This window comes from Agelaius tricolor, unplaced genomic scaffold (assembly GCF_023055355.1).
Source record: "Agelaius tricolor isolate 1412-34295 unplaced genomic scaffold, bAgeTri1.0.p SCAF_8, whole genome shotgun sequence".
Taxonomy (NCBI): Eukaryota; Metazoa; Chordata; class Aves; order Passeriformes; family Icteridae; genus Agelaius; species Agelaius tricolor.
In genome coordinates this window covers 10,402,312-10,428,006 of record NW_027269268.1, presented here as the reverse complement: position 1 = coordinate 10,428,006, position 25,695 = coordinate 10,402,312, and the positions used below count along the sequence as shown (strand labels likewise).

Below are 25,695 nucleotides of genomic sequence, written 5' to 3'. Positions count from 1 at the left end.
TTGTGGGATGTCTTACCGTGAAGTTCAAGTCCAAGCCATCACTTTCTTCATTCAAAATTCTCCGAAGATTCCTGTCCAAACACAAAAGGGATTAAAGAGAGAAGAAACATGACCATTCAGTGCATTTGCAAATTCTGCTAAAAAACATCCTTTGACAAGCAGTATTTAAATGCATACATGTGCACAACACCTACACTCACACAGAACCATGATATATATGGCACTGAAATTTCATCTTGCTGCTGACATAAGCTGAGCACAAATGCCTCCAGTAAAAAAAGTTTCCAGGCAAGTCCATCCCCATGCCCTGTGTGGACAACTTTACACCAAGTTCAGTGACAACTGGGTTTGGGACCACAGTCTTGCTTCCTCTCTAGGCATTATCTAGTGAGGAATTAAGTGTGGAACAGAGGGATGGATGATCTGGGAGAATTATTTTGGGGTGCAGCACCTTTCCAATTATTGCAGGCAACCTTGTGTTCCAATTCACTGAGGAACCTCAGTGAATTTAGCACCTCAAGAATTTAGCACCTCAACACAGTCACTGGCTTATGGGATGGGATTCTCATCTTCTTGGTTGTTTATATCACTTGCCTGGAAGACTGGGCTTCAGAGGCCTAGAAGCATTATGCTGGTGGCAGCAGCACCTTTCCCTCTTATGTCTGCCTGATATCTCCTCTCCCAGTGCATGGAAACTCTGCACAAGGGTTCTCAGAATTGGCAGCATTTTGTAATACTGTACTTGTGCAAGGCAATATTGTGGAAAGTGATAATTAGTAAATCAGAAAAAAACCCCCAACATTAATAATTGAGTCATTAGTTCTTTCAAGTCCAAACTACAGCCCAAAGTGTTTTGAACACTTATATCTTCACAGTATGGACTTCAGCTCTGGTGGGGCAGAGATCTGACACCCTCTAAATCATGAGGCCTGGCATTTTGTGTTGGCAATGCCAGCCTCTGAGAGCAACATCCATGTCCTGGACAAGGACCTCTTGGAAATCTGTGGCTTCTAGCATCTTCACAAAGGCAAATGTAGATGCCATGGGTACCCCAAATTCAGGCTCTGGGATCTCCCAGTGCATGATCAAGGCAAGGGACCCAGCCAAAGCTTGGGCCATGCCTGGCTCATACCGGCCCACAGTTGGCAGCAGTTCCTCAAGGTCCTCTAGGGTGGGGGCCAGGCCCAGTAGCTTTTTGTAGAGAGCCCTGGGGAAGGGGAAGGGCACCGTGCACTGGTTAAACAGGGCCATTCCACACAGTGTCCCGATCAAGAGGAAGATGTCCTCATCCTCACAGCTCGGGGCCTGGTTAGGAACAAGCACACCTGGTTAGGAACAAGCCATGACTGCCTTTTCCCATGGGTGGGGCCCCCATCCACCCCCACAGGGCTGCCTTGCCTGTCTGGGGAACCACATGAGGCCAGAGGTGAAGTGACAGAAGGTGATGGTGCTGGGCTGGCAGAGGGTCCTGGCTGCAACGCTGAAGAGCTCCTGGGACACTGCACCTTCGTCCACCCCCGCCTCACCCTCAAAGGACACCTGCGAGGGCAAAGACAGCCATAAATAGAGACACTCATGTTGCTCACAAAATCAGATTCCTTACCTGGTGTGCAACAAGCCAATAATTACACACCTGAGAGAGAGACACTGATTTTTTATCTCACGGTTGTGCCAACCTGGGTACTCGGTGGTAATCCACAAAGCAAGCACCCCCCACCAGACTTTTTGAGCCATTATTTGTACACAGAAATTCAGAGTAAGTAACTGTCCAAGTCTGTTATGCTTGGTTAGTAATTTCCAAACAAGTTACATAACCCCAGCTGACTTCCACACATCCTCAGAGGAAGGGTCTCCACCTGGGCACGGGTCTCTTTGCCCTGTGGGCATGATTTTAACTATTATAATGAACACAGTTCAGCTACAGGCTATGTGGACCTTGAGTGTGAAAAATGCATGTATTTTATGATTGGCTTTTCACAAATATTAAAATGAATATTATATGTGTTGTGTTAGAAAGTAATGCTGTATTAATTCTCTTAAGTAGTGTGTTAAATATAGTTTTAGGTTATAAAAAATGTTAAAATAGAAACTAAGCTATGTAGGATACTTTTTTTAAAGAAAGGACTCACAGTGAGATAGCAGCCACAGGACACCTAAATCTTTCAGAGAAAAAGAATTTATTGCCCTCTTATCAGAAGAAACCAACTTCTTCCCTCCTTGAAGGCACCGTTAGGATTCAGAGGAAGAAGTTGACGATGACCAGACAGAATCCTGTGTTTGAATGGAATTTATGCATCATGTATGAAGGGTATGAATATGCAACAGGCTGTTGCTTTTAAGGGTTAATCCTTTGTTAACGGGTATCCTTTTTCGGGCTCGTGCTGCCCAGAAAAAGGTACCTGGACGTCCGTAACTCTTTGTCTCTATTGTCTCATATTGTCCTAATTCAATTTGTCCAAATTATTATTACTCTAATTATATGACTATTTTTATAACCATTTTATTACTATTAAACTTTTAAAATTTTCAAAACAAGTGATTGGCCTTCTTCACATTGATATTTTACCAAGTTAGCAATGTATGTATAGACATACATCAACATCTTGATTTACTGCATCCTTATGGCTTTTCATTCCCGGATGTCCTTGGCTAGGAAATGCTGGCTGCTGCCTGTTCCACTGACTAGTTCTCCTTCCTTCCTGATTAAGCTCGAAAGTGTACAAAGATCTTACACCGAAAACCATCCCGACTTAACCTCGATCTATCCTACATTCCGCAACACGCACGGAGCCCGGCTGAGGGGGGCGGGCAGCGGGGCGGGCTCCGCTCGGGGCGGGCCGTGGCGGCGGAAGCGCGGCCATGCTGCGCGGTCCGGCCCTGCTGCTGCCGCTGCGGCTGCGGCGGGCGGCCCCGGCCGGCCACGGGCACCGCCGGCACTGCCACGGGCAGCAGGAGCAGGAACAAAGCTCGGGCTCGGGCTCCGGTTCAGACTCGGGCTCCGGCTCAGCGCGGCCGCAGCCCCTGGAGCCATCATTGCTGCGCTTCCTGGTGTGCCCGCTCTCCAAGCGGCCGCTGAGGTGAGGATGGGCCGGGGGAGCTGCGCCCGAGCCCTGGGCAAAGCCAGGTTAGTCCCTGCTCCTCATGTTCTCGCTTGGGTGTTTCTCCCCCCTCCCCGACTTGGCTGAGCAGGTACGAAGAAGCTACGAACGAGCTCATTAACGAGGAGCTGGGCATCGCGTACCCCATCATCGACGGCATCCCGAACATGGTTCCGGAGGCTGCCAGGAGGACGCACACGAAGGCGCCGGCCGAGGGCTCGGAGCGGCCGTGAGGAGCCGCCGGGCCCGGCGGTACCGGGGCCTGATGGCCGGAGCTGGGCTGCTGCCCTCGCTGCCCACGCTGACTGTGCTCGTTCCCCTGCTGTCCCTGGCAGGCCTGTTCTACTCGGCCAGCGTGGACGAAAACTTCCCCCAGGGCTGCACCAGCACAACCAGCCTGTGTTTCTACAGCCTCCTCCTTCCCGTTACAGTACCGGTTTATGTGTTCTTTCACCTGTGGACCTGGATGGGGATTAAGCTTTTTAGGCACAACTAGTGCGGTGCCTTTGCTAACCCCTGGGCTTCTCTAAATCAACCTAATTTTGTTTAATCTCATCGAGTATTGCAGTTCATTTGAGAGAGTTTCCTTCTGGCACTAGTGACTGGCATCATTTTCCTGGTAGGATCTGGAAATGTATGAAGCAGCAGCCCATTGTTAACCACTGCTAATGCAGATGAAGAGTAAAAGTAATAAGAAGCACTAATTTCCTATGTTTTATCCTTTCAAGAGTGCTGTGCATTTGTAGTGGCACTAATTAGAACCTTAGTTTTCATGAGGAAGTACCCTGACCGAATAAACTAAATTAAAATTAAAACATGGAATGATATGAATGTCTCTTTGAGAGCTTTGGGGGTTTTTAGCCAGATGTGTGTACTGAAATATGTTTGTCTCACTGTCAGAAGAACAAAAATTAAAATAAATCAGGCTGGTGTTTAATAACAAAACTTGAGTCAAATTAATGATATCCATGTCTGTATGTGCAGCACCTGCAGGTATTTTCTTTCTAGGGCTACTATGAGAGTACCACAGGCCAAGTTCTCAGTATTGTCTCAAAAACTTTCTAACAGGACACAGCTATGAAGGGGGCAGGTCAATGCTACACTGAATATGTTTTGCTTTTGGGTAGTTTCTATCTGCAACACAAAGCACCTTCATGTCCTTTACCTGCTGAAAAATGCAGAAATGAAGCACCAAGTTGTAAATGCTGCACCAGGCTGTAAGTGCTACGGGATACTAACAGTGCAGTTATATTTTTCAGGCTGCTGCTGGGTAAACAATATTGTGATGCACAGCATGAAAGGCAGTGCTCATGAGGTGTGCCCAAAAGCTGACTTCAGCTAAGGGCAGCTGTTTGTCAGAGCTTGTACAATAGGTGGAGACTTGAAATCCAGAGGACAGTTCTGAGTGCACCCCTCTTGCCTCTGTAAATAAATGCCTCTCAGCTGGTGTAGTGAGGAACCAGGAAGGAAAGGTAGCTCTGGGAGCCATTGTGAATTTCTCTTAAGTTAGTGGGAAAGAAAAGCTTTGACAGCTCTGGCTGGCAAGAGAGCTCACTTGGAAAGCACCAGGGCACCAAGGCCCGTGGTTCCTGTGGCACAGGCATGGTGCCAGAGTCTGTGTTAGTGACAGGCAGGGCACGTGGTCCCTGAGCTGAGCTCTGCTCTGCTCTGGGCAGTGTCCTGTTCCCAGTCAGGTGTCCCTGTCCCAACTAGTGGCTTCTGCAGGGCAGGGCCAGCATCACCATTCCTGTGGGAAACGCAGCTGCCACAACCTTCGCATCTGTGTGGAAGCCACACATTACAGGCACGTGGAGAGAGCAGCACTGTAATCATGCTCATCTCTCTGGCCAGCACTGTCCTTCCTTTCCCTTCAGACAGCATCTCCATGAGAGAAATGTAATTGTGTGGCTGTGTTGCTTGCTGACCCCTCAGGCTGGTTCCCTAGACGCTGGGGTTTTAATGTACTAGGAGAAAAGTCTCAAAAGTCAGTCTAGCAGCAGCAGTACTGGACTTTGACAACTGAGCAATTCTATTCCATTACCCCAAAGCAACCTCACAGTTGCTTTGGGGTAATAAAAATAGCACTGCCACTTGCATTTAACTTATGCCAACAAAGCTGCCTGGAATAAGGATGTAAAATACTGCCCCCAGATTTACTCTACACCATCCATGGAACATGTTTTATAATAACTTGAGGAGCAGTTCTTTCGCTCTATGCTCAGAAGATACTGAAATTCTTGTACCAATATACAGTAACACTGAAAATCAAGGAACACTGCAGCAAGATACTTAGAGCTAACAAGTAATACAATTTAGTATCTTACCTTTAGCATCTTCCTGAAATCTTGGTTTGAGGCAGACTTTAAATTTTTCCATATGTCTTGGAGAAGGCATTGTCTTCTGATGCAAAAATCCCATGGCTCAGGGATCCTTATAAAGGGTGTCTGGATAAGGGGTATCCAAGGATTGAAGTAATAGTCTGTTAGCAGTGTGTTTATCTCTTCTGATAGGTAACAAAATTGGTTTCACTTACAGTAAAGGCTATGGTCAGAGCCCTGCATTCTGTAATATGAAGGCATATCTTGTTTTCCCTGTCAAAGATGCATGGGTACTTGCTCAGCATCTCTAGGACTATCTGAAAGGACAAGGAAGAAAGGAAAAGACATGCTGATTTTCCCTTGTGAAACCAGAGTTCAGGGACATGTCTGCAGGCTGAACTGCCAGTCTGTAACCTGGCAAACTTCCATGTCTCTGAAATGAGCCCTTGTGTGCATGAGCACTGTACTAACAGAGATTCACATCTTAAAAACAGCTCCTACACACTCCTGTGAGTGAGAAGTAGAGAGAGGCATCTAACCTCTCTGTACAGACAAGACACTTGTCTCTAATAGTGCCTCAAGAATAAAACAGAGAGAGTGATTTTAACAGCATCTTCCATAATTCAGCTAAACCAAAATGTCCTGGATACTCAGGTTATGATATATTGTTTTTAAAAACTGCTGGGTTTATTATATGTAATACCAAAAACAGATACTGGTCTAAAAATAATCTAATTTAAAGTGTTACACCTCCAGTGTGATAAGGCACCAACTTCAGGTAACGTCCTAATTGGCTTTTGATTCTATGCTCAAACCTCCTCCTCCACTCTGGTTAATTGGTACAAAATTGGTACATTAGCAAACAAAAGCTTATGAAGGAATTAGGCAGTTGCCCTACAAATTCCAGCCAAGTTGCATGAAAGCTTACTTTTTTTTTTTTGCCAGAGGAAACCCCTAGTATGCACATTTCCATTTCATACTGCTTCCTCTGACACTGCATTTGGTAGCTAATTTTCACTCTGTGTCAAGAAATGCCACAGATAATTTTTTTATTATCACGGCTTTGTTTTAAGATGTAAGTACATTGAAATGCTCAATAGGATTTCTAAATAAAAGTTTAAAGACACCTCAAAATATTTCTCTTAATTAAACATAATAAAACCCAGAGTTACACAAAGTATTGCAACCATCCCTCGTGCTTCTATTTCACAATCATTACTAGTTCAAAGCAAACAGAGCTGCTTAAGATGCTGGAGGGTAGCTCCCACTCTCAGAACCAGGGGTCATCTCAGGAAAAGCTCTATTGTAGTGGCTGGAACACTGGGATGGGCTTGCATATGGAGGACTAGGGAAAATGAAATGCCTTTGAGATGTGCTGGGTTAGTCTCTAAGAGTTGACTTCCATATATATATATATATATATGTAAACTATTTAAATAAAAGGCAAAAGAGTGTTTTGCACTGCTGGTAAGATTTATACTTACTACTATATTGAAGAATGAACATATGTCGATAATCTCTCTCACTTCATATACTTGGAAGATGCTTTCATGTACTCCAAAACCAGTTCTGGAGTTCACCTGCATTGAAACACACAATCTATCAGCAGCAGAACTAGTGAGCTATGTCTGTCTGGCAGGACAGGACTGCCAGGGATTTTTACAGAAAGGGTTCTGAGACCCAGCACAGAAATTATGGGATAAAAGTGCTCAAGAAGCACAGTGCTCCACAGTGAGAAGTCTTAGAAAGCTGTGTATAAACTAGCAGGAAAGCAATTTTCATCTACTATCAAGATCCCTTAACAGGACTCCATCAAAAAAAGTGTATTTGCTTTGGAGTGTCTTTCACTTCTTTTCTGTCTTTTCACTTCTTTTCTTTTCTTTTTCACTTTCACGTCTTTTCTGCAGTTCCCTATTAATGTTCCTGCTTGTTGCCTGGAAAAGATGCTTGCAGGGGGGCAGTGAACATTTAAAGTTCCAAATCATGTAATCACTTACAGAGGAGTGAGCCTGCTGCATTTTTTAGTTTATTTATCTGCATAAATTCAAATTTGAGAGTCTAAACTTTGAGGCCCAATTCTACATTCTCAGCCAAAAGGATATTCAAGTCTGAAAAAAATTTAACAAGTCTCTCTGGTTTATTCTGTGTGCTTGAGCTCTTAACTTTCATAAACTTTGAACACCTCCACAGGAATGTGGAGAGAAAGTATGGTTTCCAGAAGAACAGTTATTGTTTCCTTTGTTTCCCTTGTTCATGTACAGCTAAAGGTGTTCTAATGCTGTTGTCCCAGAGAATTTGTCAGGTTAACGGGCTCTTAAAGCATCACATAAAGCATCACAGAGCATTTCTGTGGCAGCTGCAATGTGCCAAGCAGATAGGTTGTCTTTTAAATGCTCTGAGCAGTTAGTGGGGCGAGGGATCTCACCAGCAGAAAGGGGAATGGGCATGTTACATAAAGGACACCACATCCATAGCTGTGTAGGCATCAGTGGATGCACTCCTGACACCACTGAAAGCATTCTTCCCCCTGCCAGGGCTATAACATGCTTTAGCTCTTCATTTCTACAGAGGGTCGGTTTGGCACAGCTTGAGCAGGACTTCTTCAAAACTGTGCTGGTGTAGAGCCAAGGAGATTCCTGAAGCAGTGTCAAACCCAGAGAATTCAACAAGTGAGAAGTACTAAAATACTCTAGCTACATTGAGACACCCTGTCTAATTGGGATCCAAGCAAGCACCTTCTCACCTGGTAAAGCATCTGCAGTATTTGCAGAGGCCCAGTTTCAATTGGGTCTAGGTTGTACAGGCGGCTTGGCCCTATGGCCTTGAACTCCTGGACAAATGAGAACAGAATTTCCTGGGAAGCCCTCTGATACAGAATGACCAGCTCCTTGAAAAAGGAGGTTTCTAGATTTGACCATAGGCATTCTGTAAAGAAAACAGCTAGTGAGATCACAGGTAACATACAGATCACTGCAATTTGTGGATGAAGCTGCTTTTTCTCTTTTTATCAAATGAATTGAACAAAAAAAAGCTTAAGCTTGCACTACAAAAACTATTAAACCTCAGACAGAATTTTTAAAATTCTTGTGCCTTGCTGCATAGTTCCCATGTTTCTATGTCTATCAAAAGCAATTATTTCAAGCTCTGGAACACATTACATCAGTGATAATAACACTTGTTCTGCAGCAGAAAATGACCAAGCATTTAAATCATTCAGTTATACCATTATAAAACCCTACCGAGAGTTTGCAGGTCCTCTGGCTGGAGCTTCATGATGGCTTCAGCCAGAGCAATCAGAGAAAGGACAGAGCCTTCATCCTTCCCCCTCAGAAGAAAAGGCAAGATCAAGTAGACTCTGAAATTTTCAGGTGAGATGGGAGAGGAAGACAATGAGGAAGAGAGTAAGTTCCTAATCTCCATTTGCACCTTCAGAGGGAAAAAAAAATTAAAAAGAGACAAAGGTTAAAATGCAATTGTGTTTTGCCAAAGTAATTAGGTTGGCATGAAATTCTTAAGTTTCATGCACAAATCCAAGTCTTCTCAGTACCTGTGTAGTGAGCCTCCTTATATCAAATCCTTACCTCCTGGTAGACTCTTTGGTTTTTACTGATCTTCTCATAAAAACGTTTCACTTCTGATAGGTCTACGCCTGAGACTTCTTTGGAAGTTTTGAAATGTTTGTCCCTATCACAACATTAAAAAAAAGAACACTAAATAATTTTTCTACTGAATAATGAAGCTTTGTAATATCAGAAAATACTTGGAAAGTTCAGCCCCAGCTCCCGTGGGTATAATTTCATGTGTTCTAAGAAGATAGACAACACAAACCACTGTTTTGTGAACTTGATTAACATCCTGTCTTTTCTGTCTTGTGTGACTGTGAACTATTAATGGTAGACTCCCTGTATTTCACCCTAAAATGACTTCTATTTCAGTGTCAGAAGGAGCTATTAAGGATCCTTCAAGAGCTGTAATATTGCCTGGGGGTATTATCATCATTTGCCAAATATCACTAATGGATAATCTTCTAAAATGTGAGTTTCTCTAGCACATTTCAGTAGGACCAGGGCCATAAAAATCTTAATGTTAGCTTGAGCTTTGAAAAATAAAAACTTGCTTCTTGCAAATTCAGATAAAACTAATATTTTCTACATATGTGACCTAAACCAACACTTTCTAGTCAGTTTACAAGCAGCCAATATATTCTTTATGTCTAAGTCAATGCATGCTACCTTTTGTCCAGGAAGCTTCCATTGATGCAAGCCTCAGATGAAAAGATCAGTCTGATATTCCTGATAGTAAAAAAACCAAAAAGTCAGTCCTTTCAACTTCGGGTTTTTAACTCTGAAAGAACAAAAAATGTGCGCAGGGGTGTCTGCACCTGACCACACAAAACTTTTCTTAGCACCATTTCCCTGTCAGTGTTGCAGAAGATGTTGTACTCAAGGAGTTACTGATCTTTGCAAGCCACCTCTGCTCTCCTGGGCCTTGAAAGGGAACCCTGCTTAAGGTTCTGCCCCAGTTCTCCATTCTGGTGAGCATTATCATGGGGATTCTTCTCACAGGTCAGAACATTAGCTGCTTTTGTGCAAAATAAAAGGCACTGCAACATGGGAGGGAGGAGAATCCCCTCCATGGACAGGATCTTTATAGCACGTGGAGGGAAAATCCATCAGGCTATCAATTTACTGCTGCACAACAGCTGGGTTCCCAGAACCTGAAGGGACACCAGACTTACTAATTCCCAGTATTCCTGGTTCTGTTCTTATTGAAGCAGCTATTTTATCAAGCAATTTGCTGTCAGGCCCTTCCTACTGAGATCTGGAAAGAACCCTCTCTTTCACCCTCTCAGCCACCACTTTTCACATGATCCAAACTGTTCCAAACGTGGTCAGGGAAAATTTAGTTCCAAGTTAGGCAAGCTTTTGAAATGCTCAAAATCAGCACTGGAGCCAGACTTTCCCAAAAATAACCTCCCATATAAAACCTGTGAAAGACTGTAAGTGTAAGGCATACCACAGTGGTATGTACATATTGCTTTTGAAAATGGATAAATAAAGAAGTGACCACTAGTTTTTAAATGCTGGAGCAACATTCCAGTTTGGGTACTCAGATTAGGCTTTTTGCACAAGGCCTTGGTCTGCAGGCAGGGTCTTTCACTGATTTAACTTGTCAGCTCCTCATGAACTTTGTGCCAAGGTACAAGACTGTGCCTTTGCTAAATTCTTGAACAACAGTTCCTACAATAGCCTCCAAAGAATACTAATTTTTAGAGAAAGTCATGCAACAGGGTAAAAACCACAAACAAACCCAAACAGCAAGTTTCTGATTTACCTTTTTATCCTCTCACAACATTTAGAATTAGAAATCCATGCATCCACTTCTTTATCCTCCAGAGTGGCAATTCCATTCAAATACGAATTCTGTGTGAAATACATGAAAACATTGACAAAATTTAAATTGTAGCAGATGGGATTCTTTTTTTTCCAATCCAATCATAACAAGATTTCAGCCTAAGTATGAACAAATTAATGGTCATCCAGCATGATCCATATTTTTTGCATATATAACATATATAATTGCAATACAAATTAGTCTGTAGGTAAAGCACAGAAAAATCTGCAATAGACATATATAAAATTGAAGTGCTATAAGCACGTTGGAAAATCCAAATGTTTCCAGCCATAATGTGGACAGTGGTAAAATCAGAAGCTATGATCAAATGTGCACATACCTTGTTCCCCTCCTTGCAACGGGCAAAACTTTTGTGTACTCCTGCAGTAATTTTAATCCCCTTTTTTGATGCACCCTTTTCTGTGAAAGAACAAAAAGATTGTTGTAGGAATATTTGAAGAGACAGTCACTGTCTTCAGAGAGTTATGTGCATAAAAGTGGAACAATAAAAAACCCCTTCAGATAGTAGTTATTTGTTGAAAGTTTGATTCTTTGAGGCCATTACCCATAATAATCAAGCAGCAAATGGAATAACCCCTGGTAGAATTTGTTGGGATGGCCAAGCAAGGATGAGACATAATGTTTGCCTTTCAGTGTAAATATGAAACCGAGAAAGCAAACATCTCCATGGAAGAAACAAATACAGATTGTATACATATGCAGTGGTCATTACTCTGGCAGGATTTTCCAATATCCACTGGTGAATTGATGGGAAGTGGTATCAACTGATTGGGCTTCCTCTCATCTTCTAGTTGTCCTTCATCATCAGAACCAAAGAAATAGAATTTGTCCAAGGAACGGACGTAGACCAGGGTGTATTGTCTATTCAGGGAAAAAAAAAAGCCATAGTAAGTGAAAACCACAGGGCAAAGCAGAATAAAATTTATAAATACATTTTCAGAGTGTACACCTGAAGCTTGTCTTCAAAAGTCCTGACAGTCCAGATAAAGAATCCCTTTAGCCACAGTGTTACAACTCTTCATTGCATAAACATGCAGCAATAAAGACATACATGGACTCAGATTTCCTATACTACCCTCTAATGTTTGTGATTTACCTCGGTTCCACATACAAAAATAGTTACACCAGGCTTGCTTCACACCCTTCTGTTTCCAAAGGTGCAGTTTCTGTGCTGCTGAGCCTGATACCAAGCCCAGGTGAGTTGTCAGGAGACTTTTTCTGGCCCAGTTCCAGAAGGGCAAAGTGAAACTGAGTAATTATCACTGGTCTTCAATTCTTATTAAGAACCAACCAGTTTATCAGCCCGGTTGGGAATCCAGTGTCTCTCCTGATGCAGGCTTTTGATGGTCCTTTGCCCTTTGGAACCCAGTACAAACCCAGTACACACCCAGATCATACTGCAGTATGATCTGCAGTATATTGTTTATTAAAAGAGAAAAAGACCAAGGGCTTCTCTGGTGGTTTTTGCAGCTCTCTCCCACTGCTCACCAGGGACTGAGAGTGCTGCTCTCACTGGGGCTCTGGCAGGAGGGTGGTTTATACTTGGACAGTGGATGGATACCCTAACAGTGCTGACCTATTGTGATACTGGGATTTGAACATCTTGGTGACCCCCTTCCCTACTATTCTTCAGTGATTCCCCAAAGGCATTGACCTTAGATGACAAGTCACTGGCACATCCCACCTGCCACAGTCAATGCGTGAAACCCTGGCTCCCCACAGCTCAGCCACCACACGAGGCAGGAGTTCATTCTGGGTGGAGTTGTGACCCAGCTGGCCACACCCTCCTGCTCCAAAGGTGCACACCAGCCCCTCCTTGAAACAAAGAAACAAACAGGATCACTGCATTATTAACAGCAATCAAATGGTCACAACCAAGAATGAGGGCCAGCAAAACACAACATCTTATGTGGAACTTGATTCAAAACATGCCTGATTCAAACATGAGGGTTCACTTAGCATCAAGTCAGATCACACACTGTAAAATCCAAATCATTTAGCTCATGAGAAAAGCAATTTAACTTTTGAGAATAACTCCCTGTTTCTTAAAAATTTTACTTGTATGAGTAAACCCAAGTGAATTAGATGTCATTCATATCTTCTGAAGTCCCCAATGTACTATAAAAAAATAATTTCATTAAGAACTGGGAATTGAACTGCACCTCTTTGCCTCAGGATTCCCATTCACCATATCCCTGCCAAAGGTTGCATGCAAGTGACAGGAATATGAGAAAAGACCAGTTTTCCCAATAGCTTAGATAACATCCCTTGGGGATCACCTTCAGGCTTAGGTGGAAGCAGGCATTACCATCCCAATTTCTCCATGCTTTCTCTTTCCTTCATCTCTCTCTCTTTTAGCAGTGTATCTTTTCTCACAAGGTGAGGTCTCAGATGCTGACTTTCCATTTCAGACTCACCTTGGAGAGAACTGCAGTATGATCTGCCCCACATGAGATAAACACAGTCTTCCAGTGCTCCAAAGCTCCAACATATGTTGGGCAGTCCCTGTCTGGAAAAAAGATAATACTGCTAAATTCAAAGTACCAGAGGGTCTCATATACAGAGAAAATTAGAAGACAGGAGGATTAAGTGGTTTTCAGCTCTCTCTTACAGCAATTAATGTAATTACAGCTTGGGTTTGGGTCGTTTTCCCTCCAGCATAACATATTCTTTCTCATAATATTCTGTCTTTTTCATATTACTTTATTTTCATTTACTTTAGTCTGAAACAAAATGCAGTACTTCCGTATCTGCTTGCCAAATGGTACTTGGCTTCAAAGTATCTGATTCTCAAGGGTGTGGACACATTCAGATTAGATGTTCTGTCTGTCTGTCAACTCTTCTCTAGCATTCTAAGTTTGAAGACAAGAGGTGATTTAAATTCTTCTCTCACTTTGTGTTTACAGGGAATTAAAGAGGATTAAAAAATATAAAATTAATTTCTTTCATCCAAGACTTCCTGGAGAGGAGACAGGAGTGGAAATAGATGCGTAAGACCTCAGAGGTTTTAAGAGCCCACACTATTCAATTAGCCACATAAAATGATTGCAAGTTCTCTATAGAAAAACAACCACTAAATACATCATTCCTGCACGCCTTTCCTGGTCAGGAAACAAAGAACATCTCCAGATATACTTTTTCAAAAGACTTTACTGCCCACTGCTCCTCCACAGGAGCTTGACAATAGTCAGGAGCAAATTGGTGAGCTCACTGATGAGGAAAACACCCTCCTGGTGCTCTCCTTCCTTACCTTTCGTGTCTCCGAGTCCCAGCTGTCCAAAACTGTTCTTTCCCCAGGAGAACACAGCTCCAGAGAGTGACACACACGTGCTGTGAGCTCCTCCAGCAGCAATTTGAGCAAGTGGGACGCCCTTTAGTCTTTCCACCAGCTGTGGTTTGGAAGTAAGCGTGGTTTGGCTCCCCACTCCAAGCTGTCCGTGGGTGTTCTGGCCCCAGGTGAAGAGCTCACCCCCTTCACACACAGAACAAAAGAAAACAGCTCAGCCTCACTGCTTCCCTTGAGTATTTGCATTTTGGGAGTAGGAGCAAAACTCAGAGTTCTTTTCAGGGACCTAGCTCCAAGGCAAGAACATCATGTGTAGCCAAATTTGTTTTCTTCTGACCTCTTTGGGACAGTCCCATGTTGCCATGTGACTCAGCACAGCAAGAATAAAGGCCCCTAAAGTCATACCTGCTTGAAGCTCCCTACCAGAAAGGTGTTGCAACTTAAGAATGAGCAGGTCTGGTGACTGCAGAGCGGGGCAGCCACATCTGCTCTCCACAACACACCTTTGTGGAGGGGCAGTACTCAGGAACCGGAGAGAGACAGAGAGAGATGCAGGTCCCTGGGTGCTGGGAGGAAGGAGCAGCACTGACAGCCAGTGCACTTTGTGTCCCCAACTGCTCATTACTCTACAGTGGTGTCACCAGCTACTGCAAGTGGCACAACGACTGCCTTCTCAGAGCAAGCATGACTCCTGTTTGGAGGAAAAGTGTTCTTGAAAGAGGCTACCTCTGGATAATGCCATGGCGTGCTGGTCCCCACATGCTATTTGAACAATAATTCGGTTTCCCAGTTCTTTCACCAGCCTGCAAAAATAAGGAAACAAAAATCAAAATAGATAGATGCTGTGCTGTGAGACAAAGTAAAGGACAAAGATCATCTGCTCACCAAGCCCTAGTAGAAAATATTTCCTTAGCAGGAAGTATGTGGAAAAAAAATACAGGTCACCTGCAAGCTGATTCACCCTTCTCTTATGCTGACCTGATGTAGCTGGGCTACCTGACTTCACTGTGGTTTGCTTTACAAGAAGCTGGAAAAGAACCATGCTCAGCCTGATTCTGTTATCTTGCCCTGGGCAAGAAATATCACACAGCAAACTGCTGGGCCATTTGTAGATGATGGTTACCCTGACAGCTTCATCAGAATGTGGTAAGGTTCAGACATGCTTGTGTCTTTCACCTGCAGTTTTGCCAAGCCATGGGTGATTTGCAAGGCATCTGCATTGCTCTGGTATCTTCTACTGACCCTTACTAAGTTTGAGAGAAACCTGTCTCATGTGCATCCCAAGCAGCTCAGATCTTGGTATTATCCTCAAAATCTGTGCACTTCTGGCTGGGTTAAAAAGGGGATAATACTAGGAAGGTATGTATTCCAGTTCTCTCTCTCCATCAGGAAGTCAAACTCTTGGATATTACCGTGGGGAAAAGCAGGCTGCATTTTCTGCCCATCCATACCTCCACCCTGTGAAAGCTTCTTACCTTGTATTAGGGCAGTTTCCTGAAGCCTTAGCCCAGTGTTCAGAAAGCTTCCCGTTGGGGGAGAGAATGAGCTTGTGTGTTGCATCATGGTTTGAGCAGCGCACCTCCTCATTCCTCTGCGACTGTGCGCTCTCTGCAGGACACAGACAGACAGACGGTCATGCTATGGCAGCAGGCACCTTAACCACCTCGGCCCCCTTCCCAAGATCTCAGTGTGCTACTGCTTTCAGCAAGAGCTTCTGCTTCTCAGGAGGAAGTGAGACAAGTGTGTGCCTTATTTTCTCAGGCCCCTTAGGGTTTCAGTGTCCTGCCTACCCTCTGGCTTGCTTCATGCTGGATGGCTCCTCACTAAAGGACCTTTCTCCATCTCTTAGGCTGCTGTGCCACCAGCTCCCAACACAACCAGTGAAACATCAGCAGAAGCACAGTCTGTTGCTCTTGTACACCCGTGGAGAGTGTCTGATGGAGACAAAGCACTTCCTGAGGCACCTGGCCACCCCAGACTTGTCACAGCCTTGGGGACTGGATGTCTTCAAGTCAAGCACTTTACAAGGTGCTGAAGAAGCAGTGATAGAAAATTCACTCATTGCCTCTTTACAGCAGAAGTATGAAAAATGCGTATTTTATGATCGGCTTTTCACAAATATTAAAATGAATATTATTAGTGTTGTGTTAGAAAGTAATGCTGTATTAATTCTCTTAAGTAGTGTGTTAAATATAGTTTTAGGTTATAAAAAATGTTAAAATAGAAACTATGCTATGTAGGATACTTCTTTTAAAGAAAGGACTCGCAGCGAGACAGCAGCCACAGGACACCTAAATCTTTCAGAGAAAAAGAATTTATTGCCCTCTTATCAGAAGAAACCAACTTCTTCCCTCCTTGAAGGCACTGTTAGGATTCAGAGGAAAAAGCTGACGATGACCAGACAGAATCCTGTGTTTGAATGGAATTTATGCATCATGTATGAAGTGTATGAATATGCAACAGGCTGTTGTTTTTAAGGGTTAATCCTCTGTTAACGTGGGTCCTTTTTCGGGCTCGTGCTGCCCAGAAAAAGGTACCCGGCCGTCGGTAGCTCTTTGTCTCTATTGTCTCATATTGTCCTAATTAAATTTGTCCAAATTATTATTACTCTAATTGTATCACTATTTTTATAACTATTTCATTACTATTAAACTTTTAAAATTTTAAAAACAAGTGATTGGCGTTTTTCACAAGAAGGAAGTACTCCTTGTCTACAGCTGAGGGGCTGCAGATGCTCTCCCGACCTAGAGGCACCAGGCACTCAGTTACTCGCATGTAGCTCTGCTCCAGCACAAGTGTCTGAGACCCAGGATGTCCAAGAGTGAGAGGCGGTCATCAGCAAAGCCTGCCCTAATTTACCGAACACCTCTGGAGACTCGCTGCCCACCCTTCTCACACATCAGACATGGAACTAGAGAGGGAAACCCCTCTCAATTCCCCGGCACGCTCTCCCTTCTTCCAGTCCCTCGCACTGGGACGCCTTTTAGCCCCTCACGCCCGGTCCCCGAGGGGCTGCCCTGCAGATTGTTGCACTTCCAGCGCTCCCACCTGCACGGACCCATTGCCGGGGGTCTCCCAGCGCCCTCCCCGCCGCGCCGCTCCCGCCGCTCCGTACCTCCCGTGCCGCGCCCCCGGCCCCGCTGCCGCCGCCGCCTCCCCGCCATCCCTCGGCCGCCGACAGCTCGGGAGTGCCCGGGCAGCGCCGGGAACGCCGAGCCGGGGAAATGGAAACCGAAACTCAGCAGGGGCTGCGGCAGCGGGAGGAGCGGCGGGAGGCATTCCCGATACCTGCGAGCCCGGAGCTGGGAAACTCCGACTCCTGCGCTGAAAAGGCGTGGGCTATTGGGATCCGGTGGGTTCCGGCTCTCCTCAGCCTGCTGCTGCTGCCCGGGCGGGAGGAGAAGATGCCGGGGTCTTCCATGTGCAGAATGCGCTTTTTGACTTTATTATTCACTTCGGAGAGTGACCCGCCCGTGTCCGTGCTGCGGAGAGCCGAGAGACCTACTCTGCTGCTCAGCTGTATCCCGACTAAGAGCTCACGCGAACCCAGAGGGGCTGCTTGGCTGGGGGAAGTGAAACCGCAAGTGAAACGCTCGGTTTGGAAATACATCAACATCTAAAAGCCATCTGCTTCCATTCTCACAGAGTCTCTGCTGAATCTCCCCCGCCTTCAAAGACCCTGTGAGCTTCCTCCGTCCCGAAAAGACCACCCTGCCTGCCTCACCTCCCACACTGTCTCACTGGAGTGATGCATGCAGGGCAATATTGGTGATGAAATAAGGGATACCCGTGTCAATGATGAAACAGATCAAAACACATAAGATCACTTTTGTTGTATTCGTAATAGCTGCCACTGATGAATTAAATTCAATTGCAGAATTGAATTGTTTATGAGAATTTTATGCTGCTGAATACTAAGAAGAGATTTTGGTAGGGCACTCTACAAAAGTCCCAAGAAAGACAACATGAATCTACAGATTTACTCTGGTGTTCACTGAAATTCAGTGGAAAATTCATTACTGAGACAGCAGGAGCATCTAATGTAAGGTATTTAAATGGAGCAGCCTGTGGTGCACAAAGAGCACCTGGAGGTCCCCGAGGTGAAGAGAAAAGGATGTGGAGGAGCCATGGAAGGTGGGGCTGGGGCACACAGTAAGTCACTTCTGCCCAGGGAGGAGCAACCCAGCCTTATCTCTCCTAGCCACTTCCCTGCACGCACTGTGCGGATCGTATCTTCTTCCACAGTGTGCAGGAAAGTCTGGAGATCAAGAAATACCGAGCTAGAGCAGTAATGCCAAATCATCAGCTGGGAAGGGACACTAGAGGTCCTTCTGCACCAAAGCATGAACTAAGGACTCCTCCCTGTGAGGAAAAACTGCTCCAAGCACTGCCTCCCGCCTGGCATGGAAAGAAACAGATTCGAGGGGAAGAAAGGAAAGGAAATGTATTGATGTCATCCTTTCAGAGCTGCATTCTTCCTCCCTCCACGGGGCTGCTGACAGTGATTTCATGTCCGAAAGGCTCGCTCTGGTAGGCAGGTTCATTAAACTCCCTGTGGTTCTCTGCCCAAGAGAATCTGGGCTCATAATACTCTGATGACAGCAATCTAGGGGCCTGTGAGGGAGATGTGTGGCAACTGGCAGGAGACAGCAAGAAGAGGTGAACTGTGCAAAATGGTTTTTGTAGCTGGAACTGACAGATATGTCCATCTGTACATTTCACCCCTTTCCATCAGTCCTCTAGTGAATTGCCCATAAAATCCAAACCAAAGCAAAACACAGCACAGGAACAACCAAGATGTGTAAAACTCCTCAAGTGTGGGGTACTGCTTGCTTGTGAGGGCAGCCCTTCTCCCAGGAGAAGAGCACACAGCACTTCCAGAGTGAGAGGAATGGAGAAATCCAAGGACATGTATGCAGATGATCCCAGGAGAAATGGAGGAATGTCTCATGCTGAGCCCCAGGGAGCCAAGGAAGCATGTGGTGGGAGCCTGTTCCCACAGTGTCAGCAGCTGAACAGGCATGAGTGGGTCAATGCCCCCAGAGCAGATTTGGGAGCATGGGGAACTTGCAGCCCCTCTCAGCTGGCCTGAGTCACAGCTCCAGCTGTTCTCTCCATGGGAAGGGACACAGTGACCTGGGGGCTACCCAGCAAGGCTCAGCCACTGGCAATCCAAACCAGACAGTGCCAAATCCCTCAGTACCACAGGGTAGAACACTAGCTACCTCTGTCCTTCTCCTCCCACTGTGCAGGCCCTGGCAGAACCAAGGCTGAACAGCATCTTGGCCTGGACTGCCCTGCAGGAGATGGCAGCTCCCACAGGCACAGGCAGGCAGGAGGGCAGGGGATGTGCTGCGCTGCTGCCCCTCTGCCTGAGGGGTTTATCAGCACCGTGGTGCTTTAGGTTTGGCACTTTCAGGACACTGTTTTGACAGCAACTTTGCCCAGTGCTGCCTGAGGAATATTCCCAGTTTCTGGTGGTGGCAACAGGCCCCCACTCTAGGAGACTGTTCAGGAGCCATTCCAGGGCAGGAGCCATAAGCTAAGGTAAAAGAAAGCAGCAGAAAGAAATGTTGTCCTGTCCCAAGAATCAACAGGAGAAACCAAAAAGCTCTCCTTTTTTCCTTGCCTCCACTCCTGAAGGAACCTGACAGGCTCACCAGCACCTCTGCAGCCCCCCACAGCAGTGGCTGTGAGCTGAGCATGGGTGGGTGGCAAGAATCACAGTATCATCAAGGTTGGAAGAGACCTTTAAGATCAAGTTCAACCATCCAGCCAACACTACCACAGTAACCCCTAAACCACTAAATCATCACCCAGCACCAGATCCAGATGCCTTTTAAACACCTCCAGGGATGGTGACCCCACCATCTCCCAGGGCAACCAATTCCAGTGCCTCAGTGGAAACTTTTCACCCTAACAGCGAAAAATGTTTTAATATCTAGTCTGAATTTCCTGTGCCTTAGCTTAAAGCCTTTTCCTCTCCTTCTCTCACTGAAGGCACGGCAGAAGAGACAGATCCCCCACCTCACTGCAGCCTCCTTTCAGGGAGTTGTAGAGAGCAATGAACGCCTTCTGAACCTTGTAAACAAACCCCTCAGCCCCTCCTCATAAGACACGCTCTCGATAGACCTTTCACGAGCCTTGCTGCCCTTCTCTGGACACGTTCTAGCAACCTCAATGTCCTTCTTGTAGGCAGGGCCCCAGAACTGAGCACAGCACTCCAGGTGCCGAGTACAGGGGCACAATCTCTGTCCTGCTCCTGGCCACCCTTACTGACCGAGGCCAGGATGCCATTGGCCTTCTTGTCGGCCCGGGCACAGCCGGCTGGCGTTCAGCCGGCTGCCAGCCCTCTCCCAGGGCTCTCTTGCTGCTGGAAGTCGACGAGGGAACAGCCGCGATGCCGAGTGCGGGACAGCCGGGAGGCACCGCGCACCAAGGGCTCAGCCGGCGGCGCGGAGTGTGGGCGGCCGCGGGATGGCGGCGGTGCCCCGCTGCCGTGGCCGTGGCCGTGGCCGTGGCCGTGGCCGTGACCGGGGCCGGGGCCGGGGCGGCGCCGCCGGGGAGGGGTTTCCCCGCCGCGGCTTAAGCGGCTGCGGCGGGCGGGCGGGCCGTGCCGCCATGCCGCCCTCCGCGATGCCGCTGCTGCTCCTGCCGCTGCTGCTGGCGGCGCTGGCGGTGCCCGCCCCGGGCACGGCGGCGGCTGCGGCGGCGGCGGCGGCGGGCGGCTGCGGGCCCTGCGATGCGGCGCGGTGCCCGGCGCTGCCGGCGCGGGGCTGCCCGCTGGGCCGGGTGCGGGACACCTGCGGCTGCTGCTGGCAGTGCGGGCGCGGCGAGGGCGAGGCGTGCGGGGGAGCTGCGGGGGGACGCTGCGCCCCCGGCCTCGAGTGCGTGAAGAGCCGGCAGCGCCGCAAGGCCAAGGGCGGCCCGGTCCCCGCCGCCGCCGCCCCCGCCGGGCCGCCCGGCGTGTGCCTCTGCAAGAGCCGCTACCCGGTGTGCGGCAGCGACGGGCTGACGTACGGCAGCGGCTGCCAGCTCCGCGCCGCCAGCCTGCGCGCACAGAGCCGCGGCGAGCCCGCCATCAGCCAGCGCAGCAAGGGAGCCTGCGAGCAAGGTGCGGGGCGCGCCGCGGGGCGGGGGCGGGACGGGATGGCCGCGATGCTGCCCGCTCTCGCCGGGCAAACCCCCGCTTCGGGCCGAGTTACCCCGTCGGGGCGCTTCTTTGTAAAATGGACGTGGTTTCAGACCCACCTTAAATGGACTGGAGAGTCCCAGTCGAAAGGCGCTGCCTAAACTTGGAGTAACGCTTCGGACCAGGCGCAGAAACGCAGAGGAACTTGGGCGCTCGCTGCTGGCTTCCAGCGGTGCTGGAACTACACTCCCTCACTTCTCATACTTTGCCTGAAGCTTGCAATTTGGGCTGCTGTGAGATGGAACAAAAGGGGTGAGCTGTCCAGGGGAGTGTTCTGCCCGGGATGGTTGCAAGCAGAGAGGAAAGGAAACGATTAAATGGATGTGAAAGCCACAGAAATTAGGAGCCAACATTCACTGGCTCGCTTTGGTTCTAAATGAAAACAGTGACTCTACTGTCCGCTGCACGTAGCGGTTTGCACTTGCAGCAAGTTCGACCAGGAGCTTGATTCATCCCAAGCTTTTTCTTAGGGATGGTGCTCAAGGAAGAAATTGTCCTGCTGTGGAGCCTCCACTAGAAATTCTGGCCTCTGAGAGTAGTTTTTGCCGGGCGGGAGGGAGGAGTAAGACATAGCGTGCAATCCATATACTAAACATCTCAAGGACAAGATTGCAGCGCCAGTGCTGTTTTGGTGGAGGAGTGTTCTCATAAACACAGTATCTGCAGGTCACAACCTCCACCTCCTCCTTCTCTTGCTTCTCATAACTGAGGCCAAGTATTTTGAAAAAAAAAAGTTTCTGAAACTCCCAAGGCAGGCATGAAAGACTGGGTGAGGATTGAGTTATGCACTTTGACGTCGCCCATTAAATGCCCTGTGTGGCTTTTCACAAACCTTGTCCAAAGCATTAGGCTTACATATTAGCCAGAAACAGTGTGGTACAGAATTAACTCTTGAAGGGAAGGAGTTTCAGCCTTCAGGGCAATGTGGAATGAGATGAGAATGGCCTCAGTCTGTGCCTATGTCTAGTATTTGGAAAGAGCCTTTCCTGCCCATTTTAGGCTTCAGGAGTCCTAAAACGTGTGCTGCTTCTTGGCTCTGCCAGCCCAGACAAGCGAGCAGATGGGTTTGAAAGGTTTCATGCTTCATGTGTGCACTTGAGAAGAAGGCTGTGTTCTCACTTGTCTTGCCCACAGTAATATGAGAGTTCATTGCAAAGCAGGTATTGATACTTCTAAGACACTGTCCCAACCCCTGGCTGTACTTCCTGGTGTCTGTCCCAGACTGGATGCTGGTTTGACCTGGTAGGGCTTTGGTCCAGACTATGGAGACAGAGTTTGATGAGGTCAGTGCAAACATTGGGTCTCAGAGTGGGACAGCCATTCCATGCACAAGCTGCATCCCTTCCTTGGAGAAGGTCTCTCCAGGTGTGAAGATCTGCAGCAAGACGCCTTTGCGGGCTTAGTTACCTGTTCAGGAATTTCACTGGAGCATGTGGTGCAGAGCAATGTTCTGTCCTCCATCATTCAGGAGACCCATTCTTCTTTTGGCTCCTGCTGCTGGGAGAGCCCTGACCCAGCGTGTCAGGGAAGGGAGCAGGATGGACATGGGCTACTCAGCAGCAGTGTCACAACTGACCCCTGAGAGATTTCCCTCAGCTGCATGAGCCCTCCTTGGGCCTTCTGGGGTTATGCACTGCTCTGTGGCTTGTCACAGAGGCAGGGACTCATCCAACAACCATGCTAGAGACAGCTGCAAGTATTTCTCTATCCCTCAGGGCCTCCAGGCAGTTTGGAGCATTGGGTGGGAAGGGCGGGGAGTTGTAATCTTCCCATGGATTTTGAAACACTGACAGGAGAGAACATCCATCCTATCAGCCTGACAGGATAGAGCCTTTTCCAGTATCTTTCCAGAGAGGAGATGACACTTTTCCAGGTTTCTAGAAGGACCTGAATACTGTGGTAGTCAAATAGTGGAAGTTCTGGTTTTTGCCATTTTCCACCACAAACAGATGCGATCTCCTTAAGGCACTATCTAGGGTGGGATCCAGCACAGGGAGATCACAAACAGGCAGGATCAGTCATTTTCGTGACAGTTTTTGCACAGAAAGAAGTTCTTGGGTGACAGAGCACTTGGGCTTCCTGCTTGTGGTAGATGGGCTCTGAGGTGTCTGCATGCCCTCACACGTCCTTTCAGTCCAAGAGAGAGCAGCCTATCAAGATAGTATCTAAAAAGAGATCCAGAAAAATGTGTTCAGCAGTGAGTCCTAACTGTGTTTGATTGCTCTTGGGATTTTTAAATTTTTTTTTGTTCAAATGGAGCTGAAGGGGGAAGAGTTGTTTTGCACATCCTGTTGAATCTTTCTTTGATATTAAATAGCAAAAGGAATGAGCACATTCTCAGCCCTGCAGAATTCACCTTGACCTTGTCCTTGATTGTTTCCCAGACCTTTCAGGTGTGATGTCTGTGTTTTGTACAGAAATCATGAAGCCATGCAGAAGAAGTTAATTCTGCAGCAGCCAAAACTTCCTGCTGGAGGGCAAAGGAAGACACAGTTGAGAAGAGTTTGAAAGGACAGAAATAACCCTTGCTCTACCTGCACTTGGCAGATGGAGGGGTCCAGCTGGTCCTTTCTGGAGTGGGTTTTATGTGGGCAGGACTGTTGGGGATGTCTGGAAGAAGGCATCCTACTTGATTGGCAACTTCTTGTAGCGGCCTGGCTGCTCCTGGTGCTGTGCCAGCAGAAAAAGCTGCCTGCCTTTTTGCTCTGGGGGAGCATTGATGCCATGGTGCTCCCTACTGGCTGGGCTCCTGCTTTACCTCACAATTGCACTCAGAGCTGGCTCTGGTTTGCCCTGCTCCCTGTCAGGGCACCACTGCCTGCATCCCACCTCTACCTGTGTGTCCCAGCAGCCTCTTTGTTGCTAATCACATGCTGAGGATGCAGGAGGTGGATGCTGTGAGGTTTTCCATCTGCTTTCCAACATTGCCTTTGAACAGATTGTCTGTTTGCTCTCTGCCCATGAAAATGCAGCTCAGGTGTGCCTCCAGGTCTTGCAGGCAGGGCAGGTCAGACACAAAGCAGAAGCCTGCTGGTGGGGCAGGTACAGGCAGTGTGGGGTGCCTCCCCTGGTGGCCCCTTGGCAGTGGGGGAGGCTGCTCTGCCAGCTGGGGAGCTGCCCTCTGCTCTGTCACTGCTGTCACACAGCTGTGCACAGATGTTCACGAGTGCCTCTTAGGGAGGTGGTGGCTTCAGGAAGGTAGCTGAAATTCAGTTTGCAGTGCACACACTGAGGCTGTTTGCAGCCAGCTAGGACCTGGGGCAGGAGGACTGTGGTGCCCACTGCCATGCAAAGCCAGCTGGCATAAAGAATTAGGCTTGCATGGCTCAGCTCAAGCCAGGCAGAAAAATAACCTCAAAGCACCAACCCCTATTAAAAAGAAAAAGCCAACAGGATTCCTGATGATGATCTCTGAGCTGAAAAATACCAGGCACTGACTTGTTGCCTAACCAATGCAAGAAGGGACAAGTACCCCTGAGTCTTTCTTATCATTAGCTGCCAGCAGATACCTGCTTTGAGAGACGTGACTGCTGGAAATACTGCCAAAGTTGCCTCTTTATGTGGTTTGAAGTCCCTAATGCTTGTTCCAGCAGGGTTAAGGTATCCAGGTTGTTTTTCTGTTGTCAGTCAAGACTTTCTCTTTGTGTTATGCTCCCTTCTCTCTTGGTGGAAGCCAGACTCTTGTGCTTGCTCAAATGCAGTGTGCCACAAAGCAGCTCTCAGCAGACTTCAGAGGACATTGTTTCACTCTCAGGGGAACTGGTGCTGCTTTGTGCCTACCTACAAAGGCCTCCTGGGGGTAGAAGCTCAGGGCCTCTCTGTGTGAAGGGTAAATTTGCTGGCTTGCCAAGCAGTCTGCTTTATTTCTAATCATCTGAATGTGGTTTAAAACTCTGTGGCTCCATGAAAGTGTTTTTCCAGCACTGGGAACATGCAGGGCTTTTCCTTGTGATTATGAGGGCTCACAGGATCCCTCCCACAGATAAACAGCAGACCCAGAAGATATTCTATTACAAGGGACTATAACTAGCATTAAACTTGTCTGAATCTCACCAGCAAGGAGATCCCAGTCACTGGAGCTGTGCTGACCCCTCAGAGAGGTATCTTTTTGGCTTCCCAGAAGCCCAGACAACCCTCATGGAAGGGATTTTTTTTGCTAAGGTGCCACACACCACCACAGAAGAAGGTGGGTATGAGGTTTCTTGGCTGTCCATAGGGTTTAAAAAAAACAGACTGATGGATGTAGGATTGTGACTGCCAGGCTCTTGTGGAGACTGGCAGCCCCAGGGGCAGATATATCTCCCCTCCAAATTCCTGCCAATTTACCCCATCACTGGTTTTGCTTTGCTGATGCTTCACTCTTCCATGAAGGTTCATCTGTGCTGC

At 47.3% G+C, this 25,695-nt stretch overlaps 4 protein-coding genes across 6 annotated transcripts in view; 3 read left to right on the top strand and 1 right to left on the bottom strand.

Moving 5' to 3' along the window:
• Positions 1-21,503, bottom strand: part of LOC139592127 (probable E3 ubiquitin-protein ligase HERC4) — a 25,894-nt gene extending 4,391 nt beyond the window's left edge. The window contains exons 1-19 of one of the 2 annotated variants that reach the window (XM_071431608.1): positions 21,369-21,503; positions 15,593-15,725; positions 14,844-14,920; positions 14,082-14,303; positions 13,249-13,340; positions 12,516-12,646; positions 11,544-11,692; positions 11,151-11,230; positions 10,751-10,839; positions 9,649-9,708; positions 8,998-9,100; positions 8,656-8,842; positions 8,160-8,341; positions 6,901-6,996; positions 5,632-5,733; positions 5,423-5,542; positions 1,399-1,539; positions 1,133-1,305; positions 17-71 (exon numbers count right to left, since the gene is read on the bottom strand). In XM_071431608.1, coding sequence (XP_071287709.1) covers positions 17-71; positions 1,133-1,305; positions 1,399-1,539; positions 5,423-5,542; positions 5,632-5,733; positions 6,901-6,996; positions 8,160-8,341; positions 8,656-8,842; positions 8,998-9,100; positions 9,649-9,708; positions 10,751-10,839; positions 11,151-11,230; positions 11,544-11,692; positions 12,516-12,646; positions 13,249-13,340; positions 14,082-14,303; positions 14,844-14,859 — 1,998 coding nt within the window. In that variant the 5' untranslated portion in view covers positions 14,860-14,920; positions 15,593-15,725; positions 21,369-21,503. Of the gene's footprint in view, positions 1-16; positions 72-1,132; positions 1,306-1,398; positions 1,540-5,422; positions 5,543-5,631; positions 5,734-6,900; positions 6,997-8,159; positions 8,342-8,655; positions 8,843-8,997; positions 9,101-9,648; positions 9,709-10,750; positions 10,840-11,150; positions 11,231-11,543; positions 11,693-12,515; positions 12,647-13,248; positions 13,341-14,081; positions 14,304-14,843; positions 14,921-15,592; positions 15,726-17,232; positions 17,517-21,368 lie in introns of those variants that run through there. The other variant, XM_071431609.1, reaches the window with a different exon arrangement.
• Positions 2,845-3,331, top strand: PYURF (PIGY upstream open reading frame). The gene is made up of 2 exons (XM_071431615.1): positions 2,845-3,077; positions 3,190-3,331. Exons 1-2 carry the CDS (start codon positions 2,860-2,862, stop codon positions 3,329-3,331), a joined length of 360 nt encoding a protein of 119 aa, XP_071287716.1. The 5' UTR covers positions 2,845-2,859.
• Positions 3,364-4,043, top strand: PIGY (phosphatidylinositol glycan anchor biosynthesis class Y). The gene has a single exon (XM_071431616.1). It carries the CDS (start codon positions 3,364-3,366, stop codon positions 3,592-3,594), a length of 231 nt encoding a protein of 76 aa, XP_071287717.1. The 3' UTR covers positions 3,595-4,043.
• Positions 20,722-25,695, top strand: part of IGFBP7 (insulin like growth factor binding protein 7) — a 15,274-nt gene continuing 10,300 nt past the window's right edge. Inside the window, exon 1 of one of the 2 annotated variants that reach the window (XM_071431614.1) lies at positions 20,722-21,231. In XM_071431614.1, coding sequence (XP_071287715.1) covers positions 20,739-21,231 — 493 coding nt within the window. In that variant the 5' untranslated portion in view covers positions 20,722-20,738. The remainder of the gene's footprint in view (positions 21,232-25,695) is intronic. The other variant, XM_071431613.1, reaches the window with a different exon arrangement.